The sequence below is a fragment of the Electrona antarctica genome, assembly GCF_951216825.1.
Source record: "Electrona antarctica genome assembly, chromosome: 17".
Classification (NCBI taxonomy): domain Eukaryota; kingdom Metazoa; phylum Chordata; class Actinopteri; order Myctophiformes; family Myctophidae; genus Electrona; species Electrona antarctica.
Window position 1 is genome coordinate 30970010 of NC_136798.1, and position 27606 is coordinate 30997615.

At 43.1% G+C, this 27606-nt stretch overlaps 1 protein-coding gene across 3 annotated transcripts; it reads left to right on the forward strand.

Moving 5' to 3' along the window:
• Positions 1–115: 115 nt before the first annotated feature.
• Positions 116–27407, forward strand: mthfd1l (methylenetetrahydrofolate dehydrogenase (NADP+ dependent) 1 like). Of its 3 annotated transcripts, none has more exons than XM_079526577.1 (29): positions 116–185; positions 2099–2336; positions 3064–3148; positions 4566–4616; positions 4732–4785; positions 6340–6464; positions 7207–7307; positions 7511–7644; positions 8312–8423; positions 8833–8900; positions 10897–10994; positions 11946–12119; positions 12560–12696; positions 14272–14318; positions 14805–14912; positions 15186–15260; positions 16350–16452; positions 17223–17299; positions 18313–18453; positions 18587–18655; positions 19774–19885; positions 20845–20984; positions 21484–21525; positions 23141–23244; positions 24316–24493; positions 24903–25010; positions 25142–25294; positions 26189–26295; positions 27010–27407. In XM_079526577.1, the coding sequence occupies exons 1-28, from the start codon at positions 119–121 to the stop codon at positions 26276–26278; spliced, it is 2991 nt and encodes a 996-aa protein (XP_079382703.1). In that variant the 5' UTR covers positions 116–118; the 3' UTR covers positions 26279–26295; positions 27010–27407. The 3 variants fall into 3 exon arrangements, with proteins under 3 accessions (XP_079382703.1, XP_079382702.1, XP_079382704.1); XM_079526576.1 differs by lacking the exon at positions 27010–27407 and adding an exon at positions 26400–26893; XM_079526578.1 differs by lacking the exons at positions 116–185; positions 27010–27407 and adding exons at positions 666–671; positions 26400–26893.
• Positions 27408–27606: the final 199 nt, after the last annotated feature.

Genomic DNA, 27606 nt, shown 5'->3' on the forward strand with positions numbered 1-27606 from the left:
TCCAAACACAGTCCTACTATTTTTGGCGTGCGAATGGAATGTGACTTTAGTTTAGTAGTGTGTTGGCAGTGAATTGCGCCACCGTCATGCATGCGACAATGCTTGTGACTCAGGAGGAATGAAGCAGGGTCAGTTTGGTCCTTCTCTGACGTTCAAGAAACAAGGAAACACCCGAATGCCAGGAGGTGTGTTTACTTGTATTCAAGTCAAGTACCAAATGCCTAATTTCCCCAAAGTGTAATTTTGTTGTGAGGACAGTTTGGTTCACGCGAGAAAAAATGGCTGTGTGTTGGTTCAAAATTATCTTTAGGGTTTACACTTAGGAAAAGACTTATAGGGTTGGAATTATGCCTTATTTTTCATGCTGGTGTCGCGCACCATATATTAATATATTAGAAATTAATTATTTGTATCGTGTGTGACACTGCTGTGCAACTAATAGCCTACAGGTTAGGGTTCAAAATGCATGGCATTAATTTGTATAAAATTGCCGTCCTAAACCCTTTACAAGTGCTCCTAAACTGTTAACGTCCTTGCAGATATATAATACTATTGTTGTGTGTGTGTGTGTGTGTGTGTGTGTGTGTGTGTGTGTGTGTGTGCGCGCGTGTGCGCGTGTGTGTGTGTGTGCGTGTGTGTGTGTGAAAGTATTCATGATGTGATCATGCACGGTAGGCTTACATTTATCCTTCAACTTCTTGTTTATGCCCATTGACTGTAAAACGATGTTTATGCCCCAAAATGATTGGATAATAGGCATATGTTTTATAGCACTTTACAGTTTAAGTCCACACTAATTATCCATAATGTATAAATGATGGCTAAAGTCAACTAGGCCTTTTCGTGGAGGGGTCAGAATAACTTAAACTGTTATTTGTCTATAGTACTTTATTGTCGAATGTTTAAGCACGTTCTAATAATGTATACTATACTTTAGCCTAGTTAAAAACATTTTCCAAATATATATTTACATTTTGGACAAAATAGCCAGATTTACGTCGATATCTGTTCTAGATTCCGCCTACTGTGTCCGGTAATTTCCCCAACACACTCAGGCCCAATCCCAATTGCCTCCCTCAATCCCTGAGCCCTGAACCCTCATTGACTTTAGTGACGTCAGCTGTAAGTGCTTGAGGGTGAGAGGTTGCAAGGGCTCCAAATTGTTGTGAAAGGAATGGGACAGCACTTTGAAGATGAGTCCGCCATTACTTTGCATCACTTTATAAAAACTGTCCTTATTCACAGCCAGTGCCTACATGACATGTCTATCATGTCTATTTTAGTATTTAAGCTGATCGTTTTATTATTAGTTTCATAAATACACTTTCCTGTGTGATAGGGGTTGTAATATTCATATATAATAATATTCATTATACATTGCATTTCCATATTCTTTTACTTTGCTCATTAGTCATTTGTCATCATATTTCCCTTATTATTATTATTGTTATTAAATATATAGCCTATCCTTCCATTCCGTCTCCCTTTGAGAACAGTGAGAAAGCACTATTGTGTTTGTTGACATTCTAACCGCGATACATAACTAATTTGCATACTTAAATGATTGACGTTCGGAGGATCCCCCTCATTCCCCTGGTAACGCTATGAACTGTGGGTAATTTCTTTGCCAAAGTCAGCTAAAATCAGCATTGATGCTGACTTTGGCAAAGGGCACATAAAGGGGCGGGGCTGAGCCCTCACTGATTTACCGATTTCAAATGGGACATCCCTCAAGCCCTCGCAGACTTCACATGAACGCGCAGCTAAATCAGTAAGGGCTCATTGAGTCAGCAAGGGAGTGGATTGGGATTGGGCCATAGATGCAAGCAAGCACCATTTCCATATCCGCTGTAGAACCCCCAAACCGGATCTGTACCTAATCTGCAAAACGAACCTTGCCTCGACTAGATGATGATGGCAAATGAACGCGCGTGCGCGTAACCGCGAACAGACTAGAGCGCCTTCCTCCTCGTTCTCACACCCGGGTCTCATAGGTCTCACCACCATCAGATCAGGACCCTCACCCTACTAAGTTCCTGACTCACTGACTGTGTGTGTTGCTCCAACAACCCACTACACTACCCTATCCCCTTTATAGCCTATCCGAGAAGAATTGTGATGAGGTTCTCTGTACTTCGCGGTGCTTGTCGAGGTCTTCAGGCGTCTAAAGCGCATCAGGCAGGGTCGAGGGTCTTCGGAAAGAGATGCCTGCCAGCTCCGGGTACTGGAGGTCTCCGGGCAGCGGCCAGCACGACTAGTGGCACCCGCTCCAAGACAGCCCTCAAGTTTGGGAAACAATCACAAAAGCACGGGACCGGCTACGAAAATGCTGTGAGGTAAGATCATCAATATATTGTGGTTTTCGTAACTTTAACCTTTTGTTTGGCAAACACATTTCCTGGTACAATAAGAAGCGTTTTGCTCTGCTTATATGAGACAATGGAATGTCGAAAGCAAGGCTTGCATCACAAGCTGTTGTCAAAAATGCGAGCTTGGTGTTACTTTTTCTTTTGTTGCCTTGCCGATTCCCCACGTGTCCCCGGTGTCTTCAAAGGGACTCCTGCCAGCTGATGTAACTTTCCTCTATTCTTTCTTTCCCGTTTCCCTTACTTCGCATTAAACTGAACTGTCTGAACATGTCATTTGTAGCGAACAACACCGTGGCATGCTTGGTTAAATCGTAAAATGTAGTTGGCTAAACAGAGACGTCACGTTAAATGATGCAACTATCAAGGGATGGGCTAATGCCTAATGTTTATTTGTTTACATTTGTATATTATGTATGTCAGTGTGTTAGCCATACCGAATACCCATGGCCATGACGAGCACCATAGCTCCTCCCCAATCAGAGGCACAGCAACGTGGCAACAACAAAAGCGACAAACATCTGTCTGCACAATAATAGGGTCATATAGGGCCTATATTGTCCAGGTGTTATTAATCTGTCACACTTGCTCACACTTAAATTGTGGAGATTGATTATTGTGTATTATTATTTCAACAACTTACATCACATGCCCCTGCTATGTAGTATTTGTGTGAAATACTTTACTTTCATTGTAGGGATGTAATTCAGAGCACCAAGGAGGAGATGGTGGCTTTACAGAGAAAAAACCCAGCATTCCAACCTGTGCTGGCTATCATACAGGTACCATAAGGGTTTATTATTGACTGTAAATCGCTCTGGATTAAGAGCGTCTGCTAAATTCCTGAATTGTACATTTGTTTTATGTTTATTTCACCTGGGATCTTGTACAAAAACACTGAACTCAGAAGAGAAAAGTACCATGTACCATCTCTCACTGATTAGGTAGCACATTTTCATCTGCAGTTTTCATCATCTGCAGTCGTAGGGATAGTACAGACTTGAATATCTCTGCTGTCGGGAAGAAACCACTTAACTACTTAACTTAAATATTAAAAAAATTCAGGAAATTAAGAAAACCTTTAATATATTTTTGAAACAAAGCAATACTGCTTCATCAAAGTTGGTATTGTGACTTTATATGCATGAGAGGGGGAGAGGTGGTGAAGTTGCGAAGACTTGAATTGCACACTGATACGGGCAGCGCACCCCCCGCGCCTCCGCCTCCCATCTTCTGCGTGTGTGTATAGTGTCAACACGCAGAGATGGCAGATCAGAATCACACACACTCGCGCGCACGCGACAGAGTTTTGGTATGGAATGAACATAATATAGTAATTAGGCCTGTATCGCTTTGCCTAAAACACTGAATTATGAAAAGGACCGCAATTGGAAAAAGCCCTGCCACTGTCTCCCATTTGTTGAAGAGACATCTATACATTTTCAAATTATATTATTATGCTTAAATTATCGCTTTGGCTAAAACGCTGAATCCTGCGGATTCAGTATCCGTGTGCAATTCAAGTCTTCGCGGTGAAGTTTGAGGGTCCAATGGAGTTAAGAGGTTTTGTCCGAAGCGCTATTTGCTACTTTTCATTGTTTCAATATTTTTTAACCAACGCACAGACGTAAAGGGTGTTCAGTAGCAATGATTTATGCGGGGGAAAAATAATCAAAAACCTCAAAAATAGAGTTGGGTGGTTTCCTCCCGAAAGTAACGATACACATTACTGGGAATTTGCCTTGGAGGTGGAATTGATGTGGAGAGAAAAGGCAATGTAAGAAAATCTGTATAGATACATACACCTAAAATAACGTATATTTGATTGAGCTGTGGCTCAGTGTGCATTTTGTCTCTGCTTTGCATCAGTGCAGAAGATGACTATAACCTGAAGTCTATAACCCATTTGGTCTAAATTACCTTTGACCTGGGTGGGTTATCTTATCTGTGATGTTGTGATCAGGGCAGGAATTTCATGAAGGCCATGGCCCCTCAATTTGTCTTTCTGACCCTCAAAAAACTGATAAGTCCTGGAGCCAGAGTGAACTTGATGCCCTGCTCATACTTCCCCAGCTGATTTTGCAGTTTTCTCCTATAAAGCGCTATATTCTGATTGTAATCATTGCAGCAGATAGTGTTTATTTTCTGTGACGTGCGTGCGTGCGTCCTTCTGTGTGATTAAATGGTTTTACCCTAAAGGCAGGCGAGGATGATGGCTGGCTGGAGATCAACAAGAAAATGGCAGGAAAGGTAAACTAGTTTGCTCTACTAACATCACTTATAGGCCTATATATTGTCTATTTTACTGTAGGTGGATGTTAACAAAATAAAATAATAATCATTCTCTATAAACTTCTCTCCACAGATTGGCCTGAATGTCACTCGGATCTGCCTTCCAAACGATTGCACAGAGGGTGAAGTAAGTGAGAGTCGCACTTAACCCATGACTCATGTCTGTTTTCCTGTTCAGACAGAGTCCGCTTACCTCTACACTGTGGCTGGCATTATTTTTGAGTGGTGCAACCACTCCAAGGAACAGCTATGTCCCAACCTATGTCCCTATGTCCCGATGTTTAGAGTACCAATAGGGGGTGCTGTTTTCACATAATCATAGCTAATCAGTCTCTACTCCAAATGGTCAATTGTACGAATTACCTATTATTTTATGATATTCTCCCACCCAGTGAGGGAGAATAGTTTTCCTCTACTGTGCTGTGTGTAACATTATGTAACCCCTATAGCATGAGGAAGGGAAAACCTTTACCCAGCTGGAAGGGGCACCCCTGATCCCATGGGTGTATGTGTATTGTGTAGTAAGGATCTCCTAGCTAGCTCATGGCTTACGGATGTATGGAATTCCTCAGATGACTACGAGGTTGATTTATTACTAGCGTGGCCTCAACAGACCTCTGCTGCTCTGTCTGTCTGTCTGTCTGTCTGTCTGTCTGTCTGTCTGTCTGTCTGTCTGTCTGTCTGTCTGTCTGTCTGTCTGTCTGTCTGTCTGTCTGTCTGTCTGTGTCAGTCTCTCTCACACCTCTTTCTCTTGGGGCCATGCAAGTTCAGCATCCCTAAGCAACATTGAATCAGAAAGTTGCACAATAAACTGTAACTAGCAGTTGGAGACAGACTTGTTCTTCCATTGATACATGTAGACCATGTGTTTGGGTAGGAACACTAGTGGTTGACAAGCGCTATTGCCTGAAACTCCAAGTGCTGCAGCCATAGATATAAAAATCAACTTCTGTGAAGTGAGGGGCGCTCTTATCATCATACATAATCATACATCACATTCCGTGCTCAGCTCAGCCAATCAAATCATCACAAATGTAATTCCGGCCAATCACTTTAGGCGTCTTCACTTTTCTGCCATCACTTTTATCTTCAATATTTACTTTTCTCAGCCAATCAAATCATCACCTTTCTATGGCTGTAGCTCCCCTGCCCAAGCGGGCGCCTTGTCTTAGCTCACTGCTAGTAGTTTTAACTCCCGCGCAGGAGAACTGGGTTAAAATCCCAAGTCTTATGGATTGCAGTGCTTTAATAAGAAAATAGATGCCATGCCTTCTTCTATCAATTATTTTAGACTCACAATATATTAGATATTTTTGCATTTAGGCTGGAGTGTGACAATTTTATTTTTGAGGGGCGCTAGCCCCTCCTATGTCCAGCTTGGAGGGTTTGTGTAAACACAATCTTTGTTTTGCTACCACCACCTCTTGTTTTGAGTGACACAAACATTGCGTAAAACACAAACATTGAAGACAAAAGTGTTATTGGCCAGAATGAGATGATGTACGATGATAGGTTTGTTTTTTCCCTTACACTCTCTCTGTGTGTGTGTGTGTGTGTGTGTGTGTGTGTGTGTGTGTGTGTGTGTGTGTGTGTGTGTGTGTGTGTGTGTGTGTGTGTGTGTGTGTGTGTGTGTGTGTGTGTGTGTGTGTGTGTGTGTGTGTGTGTGTGCGCATATGCATAGATTTTAGACGAGGTGTTGAAGCTGAATGAGGACTCAAGGGTGCATGGTATCTACCTCTACCTCCCCCCTGCTTCCTTCACCAGCCGCGTGCTCAGCGCACTCAAACCTGAAAAGGACGTTGATGGGTAAGGGGCTTTATTGGACATGCAGAGACGGGGAAACGCAGAGTGTGGATTGGTGACTTCTTTAGAGATGGAACAGAAGCAGTGTATCTTCTGGTCCATCTCTTCTGGGAGATGTTTCTTCTGGTCCAATCCTCCCACTTTCAGTTGGTGGATTGCATTATCTCTTACTTAAGATGACTTGTGTGGATGCCCATCAAGAAGCCACTATTCATTATGAATGGTCCCCTTTAGTTTGGACATGCACAAGATGGCTCCTTTTTTTTCTCCAAAGCAGCCATTCAGCGAAAACTTCTGCTGCCTGCCTGGCAGAGGTAAATGCATTTACTTGCACGTGTCAAATTTGGCCCAAATCTGTATCGTCCTGCACACAATTAATTAAAAGTAACAGTGAGTACATTTAGCAAATGTCCTCTCCAAAGACACGTGAGTGAAGAAATTGGTGAGGGACCCTGCATAATTAGTATGAGCTGAACAAATTGGATTGATTGTGTTAAGATATCCACAAGGCCAGAGAGAGAGCGTTGGGGAGAGAGGAAGAGAGAGAGACAATTTTGTTCCATGCAATATCCTGGCCAACGCTGGGTACTGAAACCTGAACACGCTCACTGACGTGGCGCGTTGTCAGCACAATAGCCGGCCAAACTGATAATATACAAATAGTATATTAGTAATGGTAATAGTGTTATGTATACGAAATTGTTCTTTGAATAAAATTGTCTGTATGTTTTGCATCTTGCAATAGGGTAACAGATCTGAACATGGGCCGACTGATACGAGGGGATGTGAGTGAGGGCTTTGTGCCACCTTACGCCAGTGCTGTCATTGAGCTTCTGGAGAGACATGGTGAGTTTGGGGGTCAACGGTCAGGGTTCAGAGGTCAAAGTGCCCTTGGACTCAGCAGATTTATTCTGAGTACTCCAGCAACCAACCCCTGCAGACTCTATGGCATGCAGTATGTTGATCTCCTTCAGATTAAATATGATCTTGTGGGTAAAATGGCATGTTCAATCCACAAAATAAGTAAGTACATTCATTTATTTTCACAGATGCTTCTCTGGAGGGGAAGATTGTGTTGCTCATTGGCAGTGAAGGACCCCAAGGGCTGGCGATGCAATGCCTGATACAGAGAAGTGGAATGGTACCTCTCAACTGCGGAAACTTTGAGAATCTACAGAAACAGGTGTTTGTGTGTTGCATGCAGTTTTATATTTTGACCACATAGTGGCAGTCTTTCTCTTTCTTTAGATGGACTGTGTGAACAAATGACTCAAGATCTAACACTAAGGAGTGAAATGAGAAAGGACAGCCCTTGAGCACAACGTTGATTCATTGATTGAATACTTTATTAACAAGTGTGTTGACAGTACAGGTAGCACTGTCAAAGGTTATGCTAAAAGGATAACACAAAACAACAACAGGGCACTTGTTTCCATTGTGGTCCTACGTACCCAATTCATCAGCAATACATAAAGTACATGCAATATAAATACAGTACATATTAGAATAAAACTCAGTAGCATCACATGGTATATTTACAGAGAAAGGAGGTGTGGGGGAGGGGGGCAGGGGATTCTACAATAAAGCTATTTTAAATTGTATTCTTTTAGGTTAGTTTTGAGTTTGTGGAGTCGAGAACTGTAATGTTTTGGTAGGTCATTCCATATCTTGGTGGCAGCAGCATAGTAGAATCTGTTTTCCACATGTTTGAGCTGTGCTATAAAAAAAACGCAAGCTGAACTTGCACAAAAAAAAAATGTCACCCATTGTTTTACACCTGTAAGCCTGTGATGTTGTACCCTTCTGTTGTCTTTCTCTCTTCACGTATGTGCTGTATTTACATTGTGTAGGTGATGCAGGCGGATGCTGTGGTCCTGCTAGGGGAGGGACACGTGGATTTGCCTCCCACCTGGCTGAGACCAGGAGCTGCCGTCATCCACTGTAACCCTGACACAATGGCAGGTATGGTAGACACAGCTGTTACATCAGGGCTTCCCAAACATTTTAGCCTGAGACCCAAAAGAGACATTTTGTGTCTCCCCTGGACCAGTGTTAATTATTTTCAGCAATTTTGATTTAGTCTTTTCAATATCACACCAATTAGTATTACTCCTATTTAGTCTTATCTTAGTCAACCAAATTAACACTGCCCTGGACTCAAACCTATATTAAACAAAATGTAATTATAATATTTTCAAGCTCACACATTGTGAGCCTGTGGTATTTTCACAGAAAATCAACTTTTTTAGAAATAAATTCTGAACATTTTTTAAAATCATGAAACAATAGACCCCCAGTACAATGTTACATCCATGAACTGGGAAGCAATGTCTTTTAATGAATGGGTGTGTTGAATGTGTCACTGTCCTAGATGAACATGCTGTTGAGATGTTCTCCCACTCTGGCACGGCCCGCCTCTCTGCAGCATACAGAATGCAGGTGTGTCTCTTGGCCTGTTACAGTACCTGTTTTCTTACCGTCTTGTGTCAACTTGGCTGAACTTTATGTCTAAATAAGTAACGTTTTTTTGCACTCCTGGAAAGAAACGTGTAGTCTAGGTTTGAGTTTTGCACATGCACACTGCCCAGGGCTCCAGCGTGCGACCTATTAGGTCGCATATGTGACTTAATTTATTAAGGGTGATACTTAAAATGTAATGAGGTCGCACAGGTGCGACTTGCTGGAAGGATGAGTGGAGGAAAAAAAACATCCCGCAGTGCTTGCCCGTTCCATTGATTGAAAACATTGGACGTTCGCCTGACGCCCAGTGTTCAAAGAACGATCGTTCACGAAAACGCACAAATAAGCCCTTCAGACTTGGATGGTCAGAGCGGCGCGATTACATACAAAGTCAATTCAAAGACGAGAATTGCGCAAACGGCGGCGCGACCTGCCGCGGTACAAACTGGACGAACCGAGGCGAATATATATTCAGGTCTGAACGCAGCTTATCCGACACAAATTAACGAATCTTTCTCAGCTGTACAATTTCACTGGAGCGCGCAGCGCGCATATCTAACTGCATGATGATCAGTCATGATCTACACAGACAGCCGACTCCCGACCCAAACACTGAGTGAAACTTAGTAAACGTGTTGTTTGATTAAACATGTGCCACGAAATGTGCCACGAAAAATAGCTTCCAAAGCTTGTTATGTTTGCATCGAGGAGGTAGCCTATGTGTCCATAGGTCCATACATGATGATCGGCCAACAAAATACATTAATCTCCCTCCCAGTGAGTGAAGAGCACTGATGCCTGATTTATTCTTCGTGTTCCGTGCTGAAAATAGCTGATCTACAAGCTCACAACGCGTCGCGGACGCGACACGTTGTGAGCTTGTAGATCAGCTATTTTCAGCACACGGAGATATGCAGGCTCTGAGAGCATTCAGAAACCTGCCTTCACAATAAAAGCATGCAGCTTTCACAAGTTGGCCCATAAAGACAAGGAAAAGGATTAAGAATTTGGTGGCATTTCACATTGCAAAAGATTTTTTCCAAAATGTAAAAATATTATAATAAGGAATTAATTTGGATAATGGTAATGGAGATATTGTACAAATTGTCACTTTATTAATCCAAAAGGTTTGGACTGCATTTAATTTTCAACACAAAACCTTAAACTGACTTTCTGTGTGTGGAATATAAATATTGCCTTTATTGACTGAGTGACTTTGTGGTGGGTTGAAACCATCTACAGTGTTTTGAAGTATAACCAGGTAGGTTGCTGTTTTTTACACAGTGACCTTTGTAGGGGGTTTTATGATTCAAACCTTTAATGGTGGAAACCACTACATAAATAAATGGTGCCCGATGTGGGGGCATGATAAGATCATGTATTAATACCACGCTATACAAAGAAAAAAATGGTGCTACCTAATTTGTGGTGGCGCTACCAAATGAAAAGGTAGGTGGCACCAGTGCTACCTGTGAAAAAGTTAGTCTGGAGCCCTGACACTGCCGCAGCTTGCTTAAAACGTAATGCATTGTTTCGGACACAGTCAGGAATACATGGTATGCAAGAAAACACCTGCCAGTGTAAGAACACAGGTGTCAGAGAACTATTTACAATTATACCCACCTCTCTATATTTGCATACCCATAGAACATTGGCATGTCATACTGATAATTAGAGTACAGTATTTAGATGGGAAAACAAAATGTCACCCGAGATGTCATCGTAACCAGCTCAACACCACAGAAATACAATGAGGCAAACTCGTTTGAAATAATTACATTGGCTGCGACCCAGAAAGTCATGCTCATCGCGGCCAGTACTACTTTTGTGTTCTCACTTACTGTATGCATTGTTTTAGTTGTTTGTACTGTTTTCCTACGACAGTAAGGAAAACAGTGTGATAATTAAGAGCGTACAGATGGACCATAGTCTCTTTCTGTCTTCTGTCTGTTCTCCCTGCCTCCGACTCAACCAGAATGTGGTGCGTAGCAGCTGCCGGTGGCTCCAGGAGCAGCAGTACAGAGCATGGCGGCTGCGGAGTCTCAAGCTGCAGCCCCTCTCTACTGTACCAAGGTATGTGTAATGGACTAAAACCCTGCCTGAAGTTCATCCTAATGCCAAATGTCTGACAGACTGACAGTGCTCATAGTTGTCCAATGATGTTCTTTTTTCATTCATTCAAACCTTTATTTATTCTCCAAAGACTGAAGTTCAGATGTTTTCCTCATTTGCAGTGTTGTCGAGATACATCATGGTACAATTTCATTTTAACATCAACGATAAAACAAAACAAAACAAACTTTACCATATCATGTGATACAACACAAGTTTAAAAACAGTTGCAGACATCTGTGGGTAAGTCTGCAATCAAAGCTTTTAATTGACCGTATGTTATGGGAGAAGTTATTTATTCCAAGTGGTTGGGGCACTAAAACAAAAGGCTGTACAGTAGAGGGACCCCCTCATTTCTCAACCGTTTCGGATGCGGGGTGGCTTGCTGGACCTGGTCCGCCCTCCTTGGCGCGTTCCTGGGGGTCTGTAACAGGGTGGAGCGCCTCACTCAAAGTCCACAGCTCAGCATTGCTCTGTGTACCTTTTTAGTGTGAGCCAGTCATTGGAGCGTGTCCTATATGTTACAGGATTCCAATAATCAATCAATAATCAATTGCCTCAAAAATAAACAAGTACCAGTGTTTGTTTCGTCTGTCGGTCAAGGAAATCCAACCCGCTCTATTATACAGGTTATAATGTTCACCAGATATAGATCACAGAGCAGAAATGCTAAACTGTATCCAACTATCCATGGGCTTGAGGACAAAAGGAGTAGCATTCCCATAAATGACATCTCCATAGTCCAACACAGAAAGACTTAGTATTACTAAACATGATGTATGCCACCGTTTCCCGGGGTGTTGAATTGTTAACTTTCTTACGTGACATATTACAATGTATACGACGTACAGTACATATACATATTACTATATCCCATTGAACTGTCATGTTGTCTTGTCTTTGTTCCTGCAGCGACATAGAAATTTCCAGAGCCCAGATCCCCAAGTCAGTGGACCAGCTGGCCGAGGAGATCGGCCTGCTGCCTGAGGAGCTGGAGGCTTATGGTAGGACCAAGGCCAAGGTCCGACTGTCCCTGTTAGACCGCCTTGATGCACAGCCTGATGGGAAATATGTGCTGGTGGCCGGGTAAGTCTGACACAGTGGTTCACTTCACTGGGTCCTTTATTTTTGTGGGTAGCCCCACTCACCGTGCACAGACATTTAGAGGGGCAGGTGCTCATGTGAAAAAAGGGCACCTTGTGCGGCGTGGCAAAGACGAGATTTCTCATCTTTAGCTACTTCGTCCAGAATGTCAAAGACGAGATTCTCGTAATTTAAGGATTTCTATTGATTCTGTTTGAGATCGCTCTACAAACGCATGCAGGGGGAGAAAAAATAAAAAGTAATTGCTTGGAGTTTGTAAAACAGTGTTTTACAAACTCAGTGCAAATGTATTTTGTCTATCATAGTATATACATCTATCATAGGTGTATATACCTATGCAATGATTTTAATGTAGTGTCCTTATGCACCTTTTAGTGCATAAATGAAATCAATCAATCATATGGGGTTCTCTCTTGTTGTAGTATCACGCCCACTCCACTCGGTGAGGGTAAAAGCACTGTGACCATCGGACTAGTCCAGGCCCTGTCTGCCCACCTCAAGCTCAACTCCTTCGCTTGTCTCCGCCAACCCTCCCAAGGACCCACCTTTGGAGTCAAAGGTCAGCAATGGAGAAGCAGACGCTTGTGTGAATGAGTTTTCTTCATCAAGGACTTTGGTCATTTCATCGTCTATTCAGGCTTATGTGAACACCCCAATTGCTCGATTCAGTATTTAGATTCATCGAAAACATCCATTCTTTTTTCTGGTGACTCTTAGTACGTGAGGTGCCCGTGTTTCTTAATTTTTTTTCATTTATTTTTAATAATTTCTTTGGAAAATGAAAAACATAAAAAGGAAAACCACAGGCACCTCACGTATTAGGAGGGCAGTATGAGTTACCAGAAAAAAGGATAGAACTTGCATTCTATCATGGTTAAAATGGAGTTTGAAGTTACAATGGGTTTGCATAGGAAGGGGGCGGGTCTCAGTGTTCACATAAGCCTGAGTAGACGATGAAATGACAAAGTATTTTTGAAAGTGAAATATCTGTTACAATGCACTCTTAACATGATTAACATATTTTTCTATTACATTGTAATACATGCTTTAAATATTTTTGCCTGATGTCTTTTGCTTTAAAAAAAAACAAAGTATGTTGCTCTTTTCTGGAGCGAAGTACTATGTGCAAGGTCAGACTAATTGGCACACGCCCTACTCGACAAGTTACAGAGTACCTTGGTGGCACATTTGCCCTAGCCTCGGTCCCAGGCTTACTTATCTGTGAAAAGAAAAGCCTGGTCACAACGTAAGGCAGAGAAGCTATCGGCGGATGTATTGTCCGGAACATCCGTCAGATATATTTCCCCCGGATACGATATTTTCCCGACCAATCACAACACTTGTTTCATTCACGGAGAATGTAAACTGATTTGTAAAGCATCAACGTCATTACCTTGGTCGATACTTCCGCTAAAATCCGCCAAAACAAATGATAGCCTCTACAGCGTAGGTCTTGCCCAGGGTGCATTTGCCCTGATGAAGACTGTAATTGTTTGTTTATTTATTAAATTTAGTTTACGTTATATCCTCTCCGTTTTTTGAGTGCTCATATCTCCTCTTCTTCCTGCTGATCTTGGAAGCACCTTCAGCATAGTTTTTAGACTTTTCTCTCCTTTGAACTCCGGTTGGCTTCTGTGTTTTTTATAGACAGCTATGTGTGTCTCTGGCTGGCTGGCTGTGTCCGAGCACGAAAATAGCTTTTGGTTGGTTTTCACAACCAAGTATCACTGTTGCGCAGCCTAACACACACACATATTAACTGTATATATGATGATTTCGGGTGTGACAGTACAGTGACAGTACAGTACAGTAGACCGTTTCGGACGCGGGACGGCTTGCCGGAACCGGGCCGGCCCCCTGGGCGCGTTCATGGGGGTCTGGATGTTCCGGGGACCCCCTGGGGACCCCCACATGGTAACTCTGTCATTTCTCGACCGTTCCGGACGCGTGGCGGCTCGCCGGAACCGGGCCGGCACCCTGCCCGCATTCCTGTGGGTTTGTAACAGGGTGGAGCGCCTCACTCAAAGTCCACAGCTCAGCATTGCTCTGTGTACCCCCAGCCCAGTCCCGTCCCTGTCCCCATCCCATTGTCTCTGTCTGACGGTGCTGCCGCTTGTCTCTGTACCTGTCCTAGGGGGAGCCGCGGGAGGGGGATATGCCCAGGTCATCCCTATGGAGGAGGTAAGACACTGAGACAGACCCTCACTGACCTCTCAGCTGGACATGCACTGGCTTCATGAAAACATGCAGAGATGCATGCAGACGTGTACACACACACACACACACACACACACACACACACACACCAATACTCACATATTAATGCCAATACACGCGCACACACACACACTCGTGTGCACACACAAACACAGAAATAGACGGACAAGCACGTTTGCACACACCTCATAGTTCTACCATAACAGTCTCGCGTGGCAGGACTGCAATTTTCAAATTCTGGAACACGGAAGCTCTGATCATGAGCAAACAATAAAGCGGATGCGACGCCTTCTCCCCGTCTTTACAGTCACACAAATGTATCCTAATATATTAAAAGCACTTTAATTACACTCATTTACAATTTTCAAGTAGTTATTCCACGCTTTGATTATTGTTTTGTGTCTATCACCATGGCCTCTCTGTTTGTACGCTCTGCCCACCCCCTTCCAGTTCAACCTGCACCTGACAGGGGACATTCACGCCATCACAGCAGCCAATAACCTGACAGCAGCTGCCATTGATGCCAGAATGCTTCACGAGGCGACCCAATCAGACAAGGTGACAATCACAGCGGTGTCAGCACTTTGTTCACTCAATTTGACACTACGCTGAATACATGAAAATATCTGGTCCTTGTGCATGAAGAAAATGCTTACATTGTCTTATTGTATGTTTAATCAATCAATAAGGTCCTTCATTAGTAATCCATGAATGTCACAGCGTGGTCTTTAGTGTCAAAATGAGTGTAATGTAAGGTCACAATTTCAGTCTTATATTAGACGATGTGTGACCATAGTAAATCTGACATTTTCTTTTTTGTTCCCCTACCAGGCCTTATACAATAGACTGGTTCCCTCTGTGAATGGTGTCAGGCGATTCTCTCCCATACAGATCGCCAGGCTACATGTAAGTCATAAACACAGCAGAGTGCCTGAGAACTGAGGATGTCAACAACCGTTAACTAGCTCACACAGGCATACCGTTGTGTTGCTTCTTTCTTCGTTCAAATCGTCCACTAGGGGAAATCAGTAAACACGTCTCTTTCTAAGAGACTCCTATCTGTCCCCCTAACTACAAACACTTGCATGTTTATTCGTCAGACTTCATATCTGTTTATGTGATGGCCAGCAAGACAATTTATTGAGCGTTGATACCAGAATGCCCGATGTTAAGTCCTAACAAATAAAATTCAGCAAAGGTTATGTGGTTCGGAGGTAAGCACTAATGTCTGAGTTTTGCTGCTGAGTCGAGGAGTTCAGAGGCGTGTAAAATGGGATGGAGTGAAAGATAAAGAGAATCATTCGTTTCTAAACTGAGCTCTCAAAGTGAACCTTTTGAACTTCGCAGGGAGTTCATCAAGCATGATTGGTCAGCGGCCTTGTCTTCCTGCACCGTCTGCACATTCATTCATCGGTGGTGTGCTGCCGTCGTCATTAAAATGCCACCGGTGCTGGAAGGATTCAGGAAAACATTAAGCCTGGATATTCTTAGTTGTGCGCGGGTGTCACACAATGAAGATAGATGATCTACATTCTAAAAGCTTGCAATGTGTTGCGTTGTGAGCTTGTAAATCTACTAATCCGGTGCACCACAGTCCCTATTTTCGCCATGCTATACCCCCTTATCCCTATTTTTCTTCTCACCATTTTGAAAACATTTTAAAAGTGCTCAACTAACGATCTACATCAACACATTGTGAGCTTGTAGATTGGCTATTTGAATGTTTGAAATATTTCTCAAAATAGTAAAAAAGGCAAAGAAGTAAAGGGGTATAAGGGGTATAGCACTAGCGGAAATATGGCCCACTATCTCAGGCTTTAGGATTTACTCAAAAGCAAAATGGAGTCAAGCTGTACTGTTCTTAGAGTAATGAAGTATACACTACAAATACATTCTACAATCTCCTGTAGGATCAACCTAAGACAAACCATAGGACAACCCAAACCACCCATGTTACATAACATGTACATCATCTGTCTGTCTCTCTCTTTTCAGCGGCTGGGCATCAATAAAACAGATCCCAGCTCTCTCACGGCCCAGGAGGTCAGCTCCTTCGTCCGCCTCGACCTTGACCCTTCCAAGGTCACCTGGCAGAGAGGTAGGAGTGGAATCACTGGAATTCTCTCTCTCTGTCTCTCATTCCTGCTTGCCGTCAACAACATTGGGCTGTCTGAAATAATAACAATTAAGGGGAATTCCATTGAATTTCAACTTTCACTGCTTTGTTAATGTGAAATAAAACGTTGACGCTTAGCAACACGACCTCACGACAAACTGATGAGTAGTACAGTAATAAATCCCCTCTGGCATAAGGACTTGATTATTATTATTGTTATTATTATTTATTTATATATTGCAACTGAACGGCTGGAAAATGGAAATTAAGAGTTTACATAGAACACAAAGTACAACACTTTCCTTCATGATTACATCTGGTTTCAGTATAGGCTATTCATTTATGATGTATTGTCTATTATTAAGGTTATTGTAATTTGTAATTTGAATTGGGGGTGGGGAGGGGGAGTGGGGCGGGGGTCGCGAGACATGGCCAAAGCATTTCCGAGGGTCCCCAGACAAAAACTCGCAATAAGAGACAAAGATCATGCTCGTCAGTTTATCGGGCCTATGGTCCTTGCGGTCATTTACAAGCCCATACATGTGCAGTTTGATCTGTTTTTACAACACATGTGCAAACGGATCTTTAGTGTCATACTCTGTGCCATGAAACTATCAATCCCCCATTGTGTCCAGAGCTACTGGAATCCACTGTGCTTAGTTTAAAAATCACAAAATGTCAAGCAGGCAAATCTATGTAATTTCACTTTCAATCTATAAAAAAACGATTGGTTGGTGTATCTTCCTCTGCAGTTCTTGACACCAATGACCGCTTTCTGAGGAAGATCACAGTGGGGCAGGCGAGCACCGAGAAAGGACACATGAGAGAGGTATGTTGGCTCCATGTCAGAAACAACCGGGCCTTTCCCAACAAAATGATACTGTATCTGCCTGTCTGTATTTTTTCTTCATTTCTCTTGTGCAATATCCTCACGTTGTGTACGTCTATGAAAAACTAAATATGCTTGATTCAAAGCATCCCCCATTGAGAATACTGTATATCGCATTCAATGGACCCTTTGCTAAGCCCCACCCACTCCACGCTACCAGACCAAGGACTGGCAAGCTGTAGCCTGATTATCAGACTCTGAAGCTTCTGCACTGGAAAAACATACATTATTTCAATAAACAAAAAATATGGGGAAATGTTAGGGACAAACAGTATCCAACTGAGATCAGCTGACTGGAGACAAGCAAGCAAGCTTCCCTTGCAGCAACAGTCCTGTCCAGAGCTGCTTTCTCTGCTGCTCTCTGAGCACTAGAAGGTGCACGTGCACGCCGATGGTAGGTAGTGCGCTTGATGTTCCATCATCACCGTGGCTTACTGTTGCACATGTGTTGATTGACAGGTCAGTGTCAGTGATCTGTTCATACTCAGAGACGCTCACATAGTCTCGTCGTCCACTCCTTTCCACACGTGCGCACACACACACACACACACACACACACACACACACACACACACACACACACACACTCAATCTTTCTCTCTTGTCATCTATCCTCAAGAGCCCCACTTGTGATGATATGCGTATGTGTATTTAATGTATGTTACGGAGGTAGACGGGATTGGAACATTCAAGTGTTCATCATTTACCTTGGCCCATGTTTTAATTTGTTAAGAACTGGTCGTTCATAAATAAGCCACACTCTGTGCGCTCTGTGATGTGATGTGATGTAACGAAGCACATTCCCGGTGTTCATATCAGAATGCCTCCCAACAGAATATAGCACCAGAGCATCTTGGATGATTAAATGCCTTTTTATTTACAATGTAATGGAAATTGCTGTGCTACCCCTGCCAATATGTGACGCGTATGTTTTTGTTCTCCTCTTGTTTCAGTCTGGGTTTGACATTGCAGTGGCCAGTGAGATTATGGCCATCCTGGCTCTGACCGATAGCCTGGAGGACATGAGAGACAGACTGGCCCGCATGGTGGTGGGCACCAGCCGCTCGGGACAACCCGTCACCGCAGAGGACCTGGTGTGTTGTTTGTTTGTGGACCTTTAGTCTCGGTGGTAGTGTGGATAGTGGTTTAACTCTCTGAGATCTAGTATCTCGGTGCTTACAATCCGCTCCACCTCCATTCCTCTCTCTCTCTCTCTGTCTCTCTCAGGGTGTAAGTGGAGCTCTGACAGTGTTGATGAAAGATGCCATCAAGCCCACACTTATGCAGACACTTGAAGTGAGTCCTACCTACTTGTTCACGCAGCCCTACTAACCCATTTACGCACCTAACACTTTGAGTGCCACCTGATCGGAGGCAATTTTACTATGACGCTCATCCTGTTTGTCGCCATCTTAAATACTGGTAGCAATAGCGCCAATGCTAGCGAACTAAGGCGACGTCCATCCTTTCTCCAGAAAACACCAATATTCCAATCGCGATGACCGCAAAATCAAAAATGAGCTCTGAACCTCACCGATCTGATCAAAACCACGAAATCTGTTAATGATAATAATTTGTATATTGTGTTCTTTCCAGACAGAGTTCTATGAATAGATAAAACAGAAAAGTATTATCAGAAGATTGAATAACATTAATTCACACAATAACTGATAAATTGTTTCAAAAGTGATTTAAAAGATGACACTGATTTTGCTAGCCGTAGCCCCTCGGGTAGGGCATTCCAAATCCTATGTGCCTGGGCCACAAAAGCTTGATCACCCTGAGTATTGAGGTGAGTTTTAGGAACAACCAGGAGGGCCCTACCTGAGGATCTAAGGCCAGTATATCAAAAATGTAACTAGGGGCCTGTCCTTGAGGGACTTTCAAAGTCATCAGCAAAATCTTAAAATCAATTCTGAAACTTATAGATTACCAGTGGAGAGCAGCTAAGCAGCTAAGATAGCTTTGTTTTTGTTTGGTTTCCTCACTTTGAACCTGGTGTCTCTAGTTTGGTTATGTCATAGTTGAACATACAGTTGGAGGCCATCGATATTGTCCTTTTCTTTTTGCTGAGGTTTGCGTGATCTGCGCAAAAGGACAGTTAACCCATTTTGGGCGCGAACCCCTTTTGGTGTTTTAAACATTATGTTATAATTTAGCTATTGAAAAATAGCAGATCTACAAGCTCATAGTGCGAGTGGCGCGCTACGAGCTTGTAGGTCTGCTATTTTTTTTAAATCGTGAAAATATTTATTTCAGAAAACTGGAGTATTTGAGGTCAGGCCTAAATGGGTCAAATGATAAGGGACAATATCGGTGGCACCCAACTGTATGGGTGGGCGTGGGTCGCTGTGGGATGACATGTTGGTTTCAAAACCCTCCTGTATGTTTGTGTGCCCTTCTAATTGTTGCAGGGTACGCCGGTGTTTGTCCATGCCGGGCCCTTCGCCAACATCGCCCATGGCAACTCTTCGGTGCTGGCAGACAAGCTGGCTTTGAAGCTGGTCGGACAGGACGGCTTTGTCGGTAAGAGGCCCACTGTTGTGGAGGGCAGTGGTGCAAATACATTTACTCAAGTACTGTACTTCAGTAAAAATGTTGAGGTGCTTTTACTTAACTTGAGTCCCTTTTTCAAGACTGCTATGCTGCTATGCTTATATCAAGGATTTCTCTGGCACTAGCGCCACGCTCTGGCCTGGAGGGCTGGGAGGGGATGTGTACTCATTCAGTGCCAATGGCGCCTTTTGGCGCCTTTTTTAAACATTATTATTATTATTTTAATTGCTCTAATCCACGTGACGACATGCACATGACGTGCACAATGGATTTTCATTTTATTTAATTTGTTTATAATGGGCTTTTTGGCAACGAGGGCCAACACCTGGTGTCCACCAGGTGGCACTGAATGGTTAATGCTTTGTCATTTTGATTATAGCCAATGTACAAGTTTACAATGTGTTGCGCATTGTGAGCTTAATAGTTTTACGTTGGTACTTTAAGTATATTTTGATCCCAATATTGTTTTTATCCAAGTCAAATTGACGATGATGATCATCAATTTGACTTAATTTAGGCCTTTTCACTTGTAACAGCTACTTCTATTTCAAAACAATCGCACTACTTTGACCACTGGGTAAAGGCCAAAGCACACAGTCAAATCCTGAGTGTTCATTTAACACAGAAGCGTATGAGTCCAATCTCTCAGAGATAAATTGACACTCACTATTTTGCTCTGCACTACATGCTTTGGAAAAGACAGCCAGATGTACCTGACAACTGTAGAGTCTGGGAGTCCCCGATGGACACACACACACACACACACACACACACACACACACACACACACACACACACAAACAGTAGAAGTCATACATTCCAATGATGTCGCATGTTTTGCAGTATTAGTAGTTGTGGTATTTGTCACTGTATATTTGACCATTTTCCCTACGTTGAGTAAGAACCCCCTCGCTGTTTGTCTGCCACAGTAACTGAAGCCGGTTTTGGGGCAGACATCGGGATGGAGAAGTTCTTCAACATCAAGTGCCGGGCTTCAGGCCTGAGGCCTAACGTGGTAGTGCTGGTTGCTACTGTCCGAGCACTGAAGATGCACGGTGGTGGACCTAGTGTAAGTTAACGCCCACTTGACTGTGTATCTCACACATTACGCATTACTCTTTCTGTCTGAAAACATTGTAATAGTGAATAATAGGAGCTCTACCAGCTCAACCTTGTAGATTTGTACACGCGTCCATTATACTATGAGCTATGATACAGAGTTAAGTGGTTAGATTCTTTGTAAGCAAAAGTGTTTTGATACACACATTTTCAGTTAATTGCCCAGCCCTAGTTGACAGAGGGCATCTAAGGACAAAGCGACTATTTAATAGTTCTCGCCAATGGCCCACCTCCTGGAAATCACCTACCAGTTAACCTAGAAGTCTATAGTTTGTAATTACATTAACAGTAATGACTCATGCAGACATGATCAAACACAAAGGAAATGTTAATCTCTAGGCCATTCCACTAGCCTATTGAGTCCAACTAATTATTAGCTTTAGGTGTGAATGAAGAATTACACCCCTGATGTTATTATAGTGTGTAATTAAGCTTGTTTGTTTTTCTAGGTCTCTGCAGGTGCACCTCTTCCCAAGGAGTACATAGATGAGGTACGACAGACATACATTTGGGTGTATATACTGTGTATATACTGTGTCCGCGTGTGTCCACACACACACACACACACACACACACACACACACACACACACACACACACACACACACACACACACACACACACACACACACACAGATAATCCTTACATGTGGTTTCTGGTTGTGTAGGTGGGACTCGTAAACGTATGTGTATGCTGTTAACCCACACAGCCACACTGTATGCACATAATATGCAAAATAATGAATAGATGAGTCTTAAGTGTACCACAGTCTTACTGTATGACACAATACCATGAAACAATCTACCAAGAATACACTAAAGAACATTGCAAGCTATTCATAACCAGGCATGGAAGCAACATTTAGACTTTAACAGACTAATGGCATACTCTAATAATTATGCATAATGATTTGCTGTAATCACACTCCTTAACATACAGTATGGACATTGAGTACGTCTATTTTTGAGGGGCGATAGCCCCTCCTATGTCCAGCTTTTGGTGTATGTGCACAAACTTTGTCCTACATAAACATTAACTCCCATTGACATTGAGTGTTCTTGTAAACACAAACATTGCGTAACACAAACATTGAAGATGATGGTGAGGACGCAAATTCTGACTGGCCGGAATGAGATGATGTATGAAGATGTACGATGATAAGATCGCCCCTCACTTCACACGGGTGTGATTTCTTATATAATACAGCTAGTACCTATGGACTAGCTGCTGTATTTCAATGGCATGAGTTTTATTACTTCCTAATTCTATAAGACTTCATAAGCAGGGGCTTGAGTAGATGGATACATAGGATGAGCCATGATGGGGATTGTCTTTGGTAGTGATATCAATGTCAGACTCTGCATCTCATCTTTCAAATAGCTATTTATTTATTCGCTCTGGGTTGCATTTTATATCATAGAAGATGGGAACACAGGCACTTAGGTGTTCAAAAAAAAACTGACTCTAACCCAATTACAACCTTCTTGGACTGCTTCTGATCCTCTCTCTATCTCGCTGCACACTCACACATACACATACCGAGTCCAACATGCAACATTAATTATGGGTAATATCCTTCTTGGTCAGCTGTGGTGACTAGACTATATTCCTCTTGATGAGGGGATTCATACAGCTGTGGTGACTAGACTATATTCCTCTTGATGAGGGGATTCATACAGTCAGAGTTTCACATTAACCCATTCTGGACAGGAACCCTGTTAGCTATTGACAAATAGCAGATCTACAAGCTCATAGTGTGGCACCAAGTGCCACGATACGAGCTTATAGATCTGCAATTTTTGAAAAATCGTGAAAATGTGGCGCAAATCTTTGAATATTTATTCTTTCAGAGCGAGCGTTTCTAACTCAAATCTTTGCTTCTGGAGGGTCCCTGGAACAACACATTTTTAGATGCGGGTCCGCGGCCAAATACAGATAATTCTGGGGGTCCTTGATATGAAAAAGGTTGAGAACCACTGACATAGAAACATGGGTTTTTCAGAAAACTGTCAGGATTTAAAAGACATTTCCATACTATTGAACTTCCATCTGGGGTTGACCCGCTGTGCGTCTGCTGTGTGTTTCCTCGCATAACTCTCATCCAGAACCTGGGCCTTGTGGCCGGTGGATGCCACAGCAATCTGAAGAAGCAGATCCAGATAGCGCATCTTTTTGGTGTCCCGGTGGTGGTCGCCCTCAACGTGTTCAAGTAAGACACCAAAATGATGAATAACTCGCAGAGGGATTGTGGAGGGAAGCTGGGTCGGGGACTGGGAGTGGAATATTTGCATGGATTAAACTAAAGCATGGGTTCCCAAAGTGGGTTCCGGGGACCCCCAGGGGTCCTTGAGGGAGTTCCAGGGGGTCCCCAGTTAAATGAACCAAATGGACCCTTATGGGTCTGTAACTCTGAGAGAGTACAAATGGAACCAAATGGACCCATTAGGGTCCATTTGGTTCCATTCTATGTCCAAATCTATGTTAATTTGGTTAAATTAACATAGATTTTACAATATAAATTGGGGGTCCAGGAGATAGAAATGCCGTAGACGTAGAGTAATGCATGTCAAACTGGGGAGGCCCTTGAAATTAAACGGGTTGAGAATCTCTACTAGAGCCGTAAAAACCTTCTCTTATGGGTGTCCCTGGCATATCTTTTCAAATGGGGGTCCACAGGCTAATTAGTGTCAATTTGGGGGTCCTTGACATGAAAAAGTTTGGGAACCACTGGATTAAAGTACTCAAGTCGCCACGACTTTTTTCTAAATCATGACAATTTTCGGAAAGATTTGAGGCACATTTTAACGATTTTTCAAAAATAGCAGACCTACAAGTTCATAGCGCGCCACTCGGTGGCGCGCTATGAGCTTGTAGATCTGCTATTTTTCAATAGCTAAATTATAACATAATGTTTAAAATTTCAGTCATTTCGATTCCTTTCACACTGTTTCACCTATCGCATATCAGGACTTGGCCTAACAAACATTTTGCTTTAATCCATGTATTTGTTATTGGATGTGGTCCTACAGGCTGGGTGGGTGGGAGGAGTGGCACCCTGGGTGCTCCTCACTCTGGCGGGTGAGCCAGTAGGGTGCTACAGCAGTACAAGTTCTGTGTTGTCGCTGTAGTACTAGAGTACTATAGCAGCATGTCCCAAAAGAATATTTCCCAACCCATAGTTTGAGAAACACTGCGCTAATCCAAATAGCACCTTTGTGTCAACTGGCTTATAACCCGCCACCTCAGTATGTATATAACGGTTGCCATGTTGACTCCACAGGACAGACACCCAGGCAGAGATTGACCTTGTGTGCCAGATCGCCAAGGAGTCCGGAGCTTCTAATGCCGTGCCATGCCACCACTGGGCGTTGGGCGGACGCGGTTCAGTGAAGCTGGCGCAAGCCGTGAAGGAGGCCAGCAGCAGACCCAGTGACTTCCAGTTCCTCTACAACCTAGAGGTGAGGGGGAGGGGGGAGAGGCGATGATTGACAGGCAAAATCCCTCAACAGTGACATCTGCTGGCAAATTGTTATTGCAGCTCAAAAGGCTTCAGAACACACAGATAAAACCCCAGTGTCAGACCACAGAAACTCCAGTGAATGTTCAAAGTTCAGATTGAGGTTTAAAGTAAGTTAGGATATACTTTAATTTCCCTATAGGGCGAGGGGAGAGAAACAGGACTTTTCTATGTCAATATGTACTGAATCAGTTTTAAGCCAAGGTGTGCTGTGATCCTGTAAACAATTATGTGATGATTTATGTTTCACAGTGGACCCCAGGAAGAGTAGCTGGTACTTTGGTGGCAGCTAATGGGGATCCAAATGAATAAAGAATAAAGCTGTATCTGATTGACTCTGCCGTTCCCAGATACCCATAGTGGAGAAGATCAGGACGATAGCCCAGAAAGTGTATGGCGCTGATGACATTGAGCTGTCCACAGAGGCCAAAGCCAAGATAGATTACTACAACCAACAGGTGAGATCACTGCCACTGCACGGATGACGAGTCGCGCTGATTAGCAGTTGTTTTTCCACATTCATTCTCCCTCTTTCTCTTTCCTTCGCAAACAAAAACCATTGAGTTTTATTTTGTGCTACAACACCCAGGGCTATGGGCAACTGCCTATCTGCATGGCCAAGACACACCTGTCCCTGTCCCACATGCCGGACAAGAAGGGGGTGCCCACCGGATTCACCCTGCCCATCAGGGATGTTCGTGCCAGCATCGGGGCTGGCTTCATCTACCCACTAGTGGGCACGGTGAGTGGTTGACAGCAGTTCCTAAGCAGCGTGATTAAGGTGTCGTGCCAAGGGTAGACTTCGTTCGCATTCGTCTCCAAAATGAAAGCCTGGGGAAACGTGACATAATCTCTAGTCGACGAGCCAAGCGTCAACAAAAAAAACACACAGACGCTGCATGACGCGTAACACCAGCGCATTTCTCAACGCCGCCCGTCTCCTGTTGAATCTGCGTATACGCGCAGCACCGCAGTACGCGCTGATCTTATTCTGCGGACTACACGTGGCTCTTTGGCTTTGCTTGGCATAGTTTCCAAAGTAAAACAAAATAATAATGCTAAAGTAGAATCCATAGCAAACTAATATCAAACACAACACTGGAGCACAGAACTGACTGACACAGTGAATAGCAGGCAGGCTGACAGTGAAATAGTATAACGGCAAAGAGCCAAAGAGGCAATGCAATGTGTGTCTGGATTTATTGGAGACAATGTCGCAGAGTTGATGGTCAGTGTCCAGGCGCGCCAGCCATCAAGCACACTGCTATCTGGAGGATTAAAGTGTGTTATGCAAGTGTACCCGGGTGCGCTGTTGAATCTGTAACCATGTGAATAATGTGAATAATGGCCATTCGGAAACGGTTCCAATGAAACGGATTCAGTCCGTCTCAGTGTGAATTGCCTATTATGTTCCAATGTCTGTAGGGTGACATCCCAATCAATGGAGTCATGGCTTCATGTTTGAGTGCCTTCTGACAACATCACACAAGTACATGAGTAGTACAAGTACATGAGTAGTACAAGCACAACAGCACAGTCTTCTGTGCTATCGTTATGTTTTTTTGCGTGTTCTTCCTTTTTTTTCACCAAAAATAGTTTGCCATCCTCCATTAATGTGTCTCTCTCTTTCCTTCAGATGAGCACTATGCCTGGCCTTCCTACACGACCTTGTTTCTATGACATTGACCTTGACCCTGTTACTGAGGAGATCACTGGGCTTTTCTGAGCATGCTCCAACTACAGGTAACCACACAGACGATGACACCCACACATGCGTGCGCGTGCTGTGTGTGTGCGCACGCACACACACACACACACACACACATGATCTCTGTGTTTTCTTATAGGTTCTCTGAAGTGATAGCCTCAGATCTTCATTTAAATGGTGCTGTGCCTTCCAGTTCATCCATCCCATACGATGACAAGACAAAAACATCTCTGTTTTCTTTCCGGGAGTGAAATGGCAGTATTGAAGCCTGCGTTATACTTAGTTGCGCACGGGTGTCACGCACCGAAAATAGCTGATCTACAAGCTCACGTCACTACTAAGTATAAACCAGGCTTAAGTCTTAACCAAACTAGAGCTTATTGTTGTACTGACTTTACAAAGAAAGCATCTGTGTCGTACAAGCCTTGATGAGGTCCAATGTTTTTAAACTTGATGTAAAATGTGTGTCCGGCAAACTTCTAATATACTGTATGTCTGTTTGAAATGCAATGTGAATGTTACTCTTTTAATGTTGCTATTGTTATACACTTCTTAACAACATTTTAAATGCTCATGTATTTATGAGCCACACTCTTATTGTACGCACAAATGTCAATTACTGTAACCTCTGGTATCCTGTTACTAAACTGCTGCACTGCCCAAAGAAAAACATCTCCTGTGTTTATTAGCCTTCTGCTGCTCTTAATTACAGCATGGTGAAATTAGCTTACATTTGTCATTTTGAAAAGGCGAAAGTGTCGTCTCTGGGCTGTCGTTTCCAGATATCTGAGGAGGAAATGGAGATGCAAAGGGTACCGCTGTAGGAGGCCAAACTCATTGCGGAGTTGGTCGACCTCTCACAATAAAACCGAATGTGTATTTTTTTATTCTGATTAGATGATGTCCATCCATCCGTAACTTCCGATCACTTAACAGTGATCAAAACTGCATAACTTGCGTAACTTGATTTATGTCCTAAAGTACTATTTAAAAAAAGAAAAAAGGTAATGAAAAAAGATTATATGGCAGCTTAGAAAATGAATATTTTGTTCTGAAAACATTTTCACTATATGTTTTTACATTCAGTGTACGTGTTTGAGTGCTGTACGTTTAAAACTCCTCCTTGAAATAAACCTTACGTACTGCTTACTCCACAACTTGGTGTTCATCAGTGTTCTTCACACCCAGATGTTGTTTAGACACACGCTCCACTTCCTTATCCTGATTATGAGACTCTGAAGTTTCCTAATCGCAGCCAGTCTGCTCCAGACGAGGCTGCTGGCTCGATTGCATTCAAGTGATAAGTAACCTATTGGTGATTAAGTCAAGTTTATTTATATAGCACA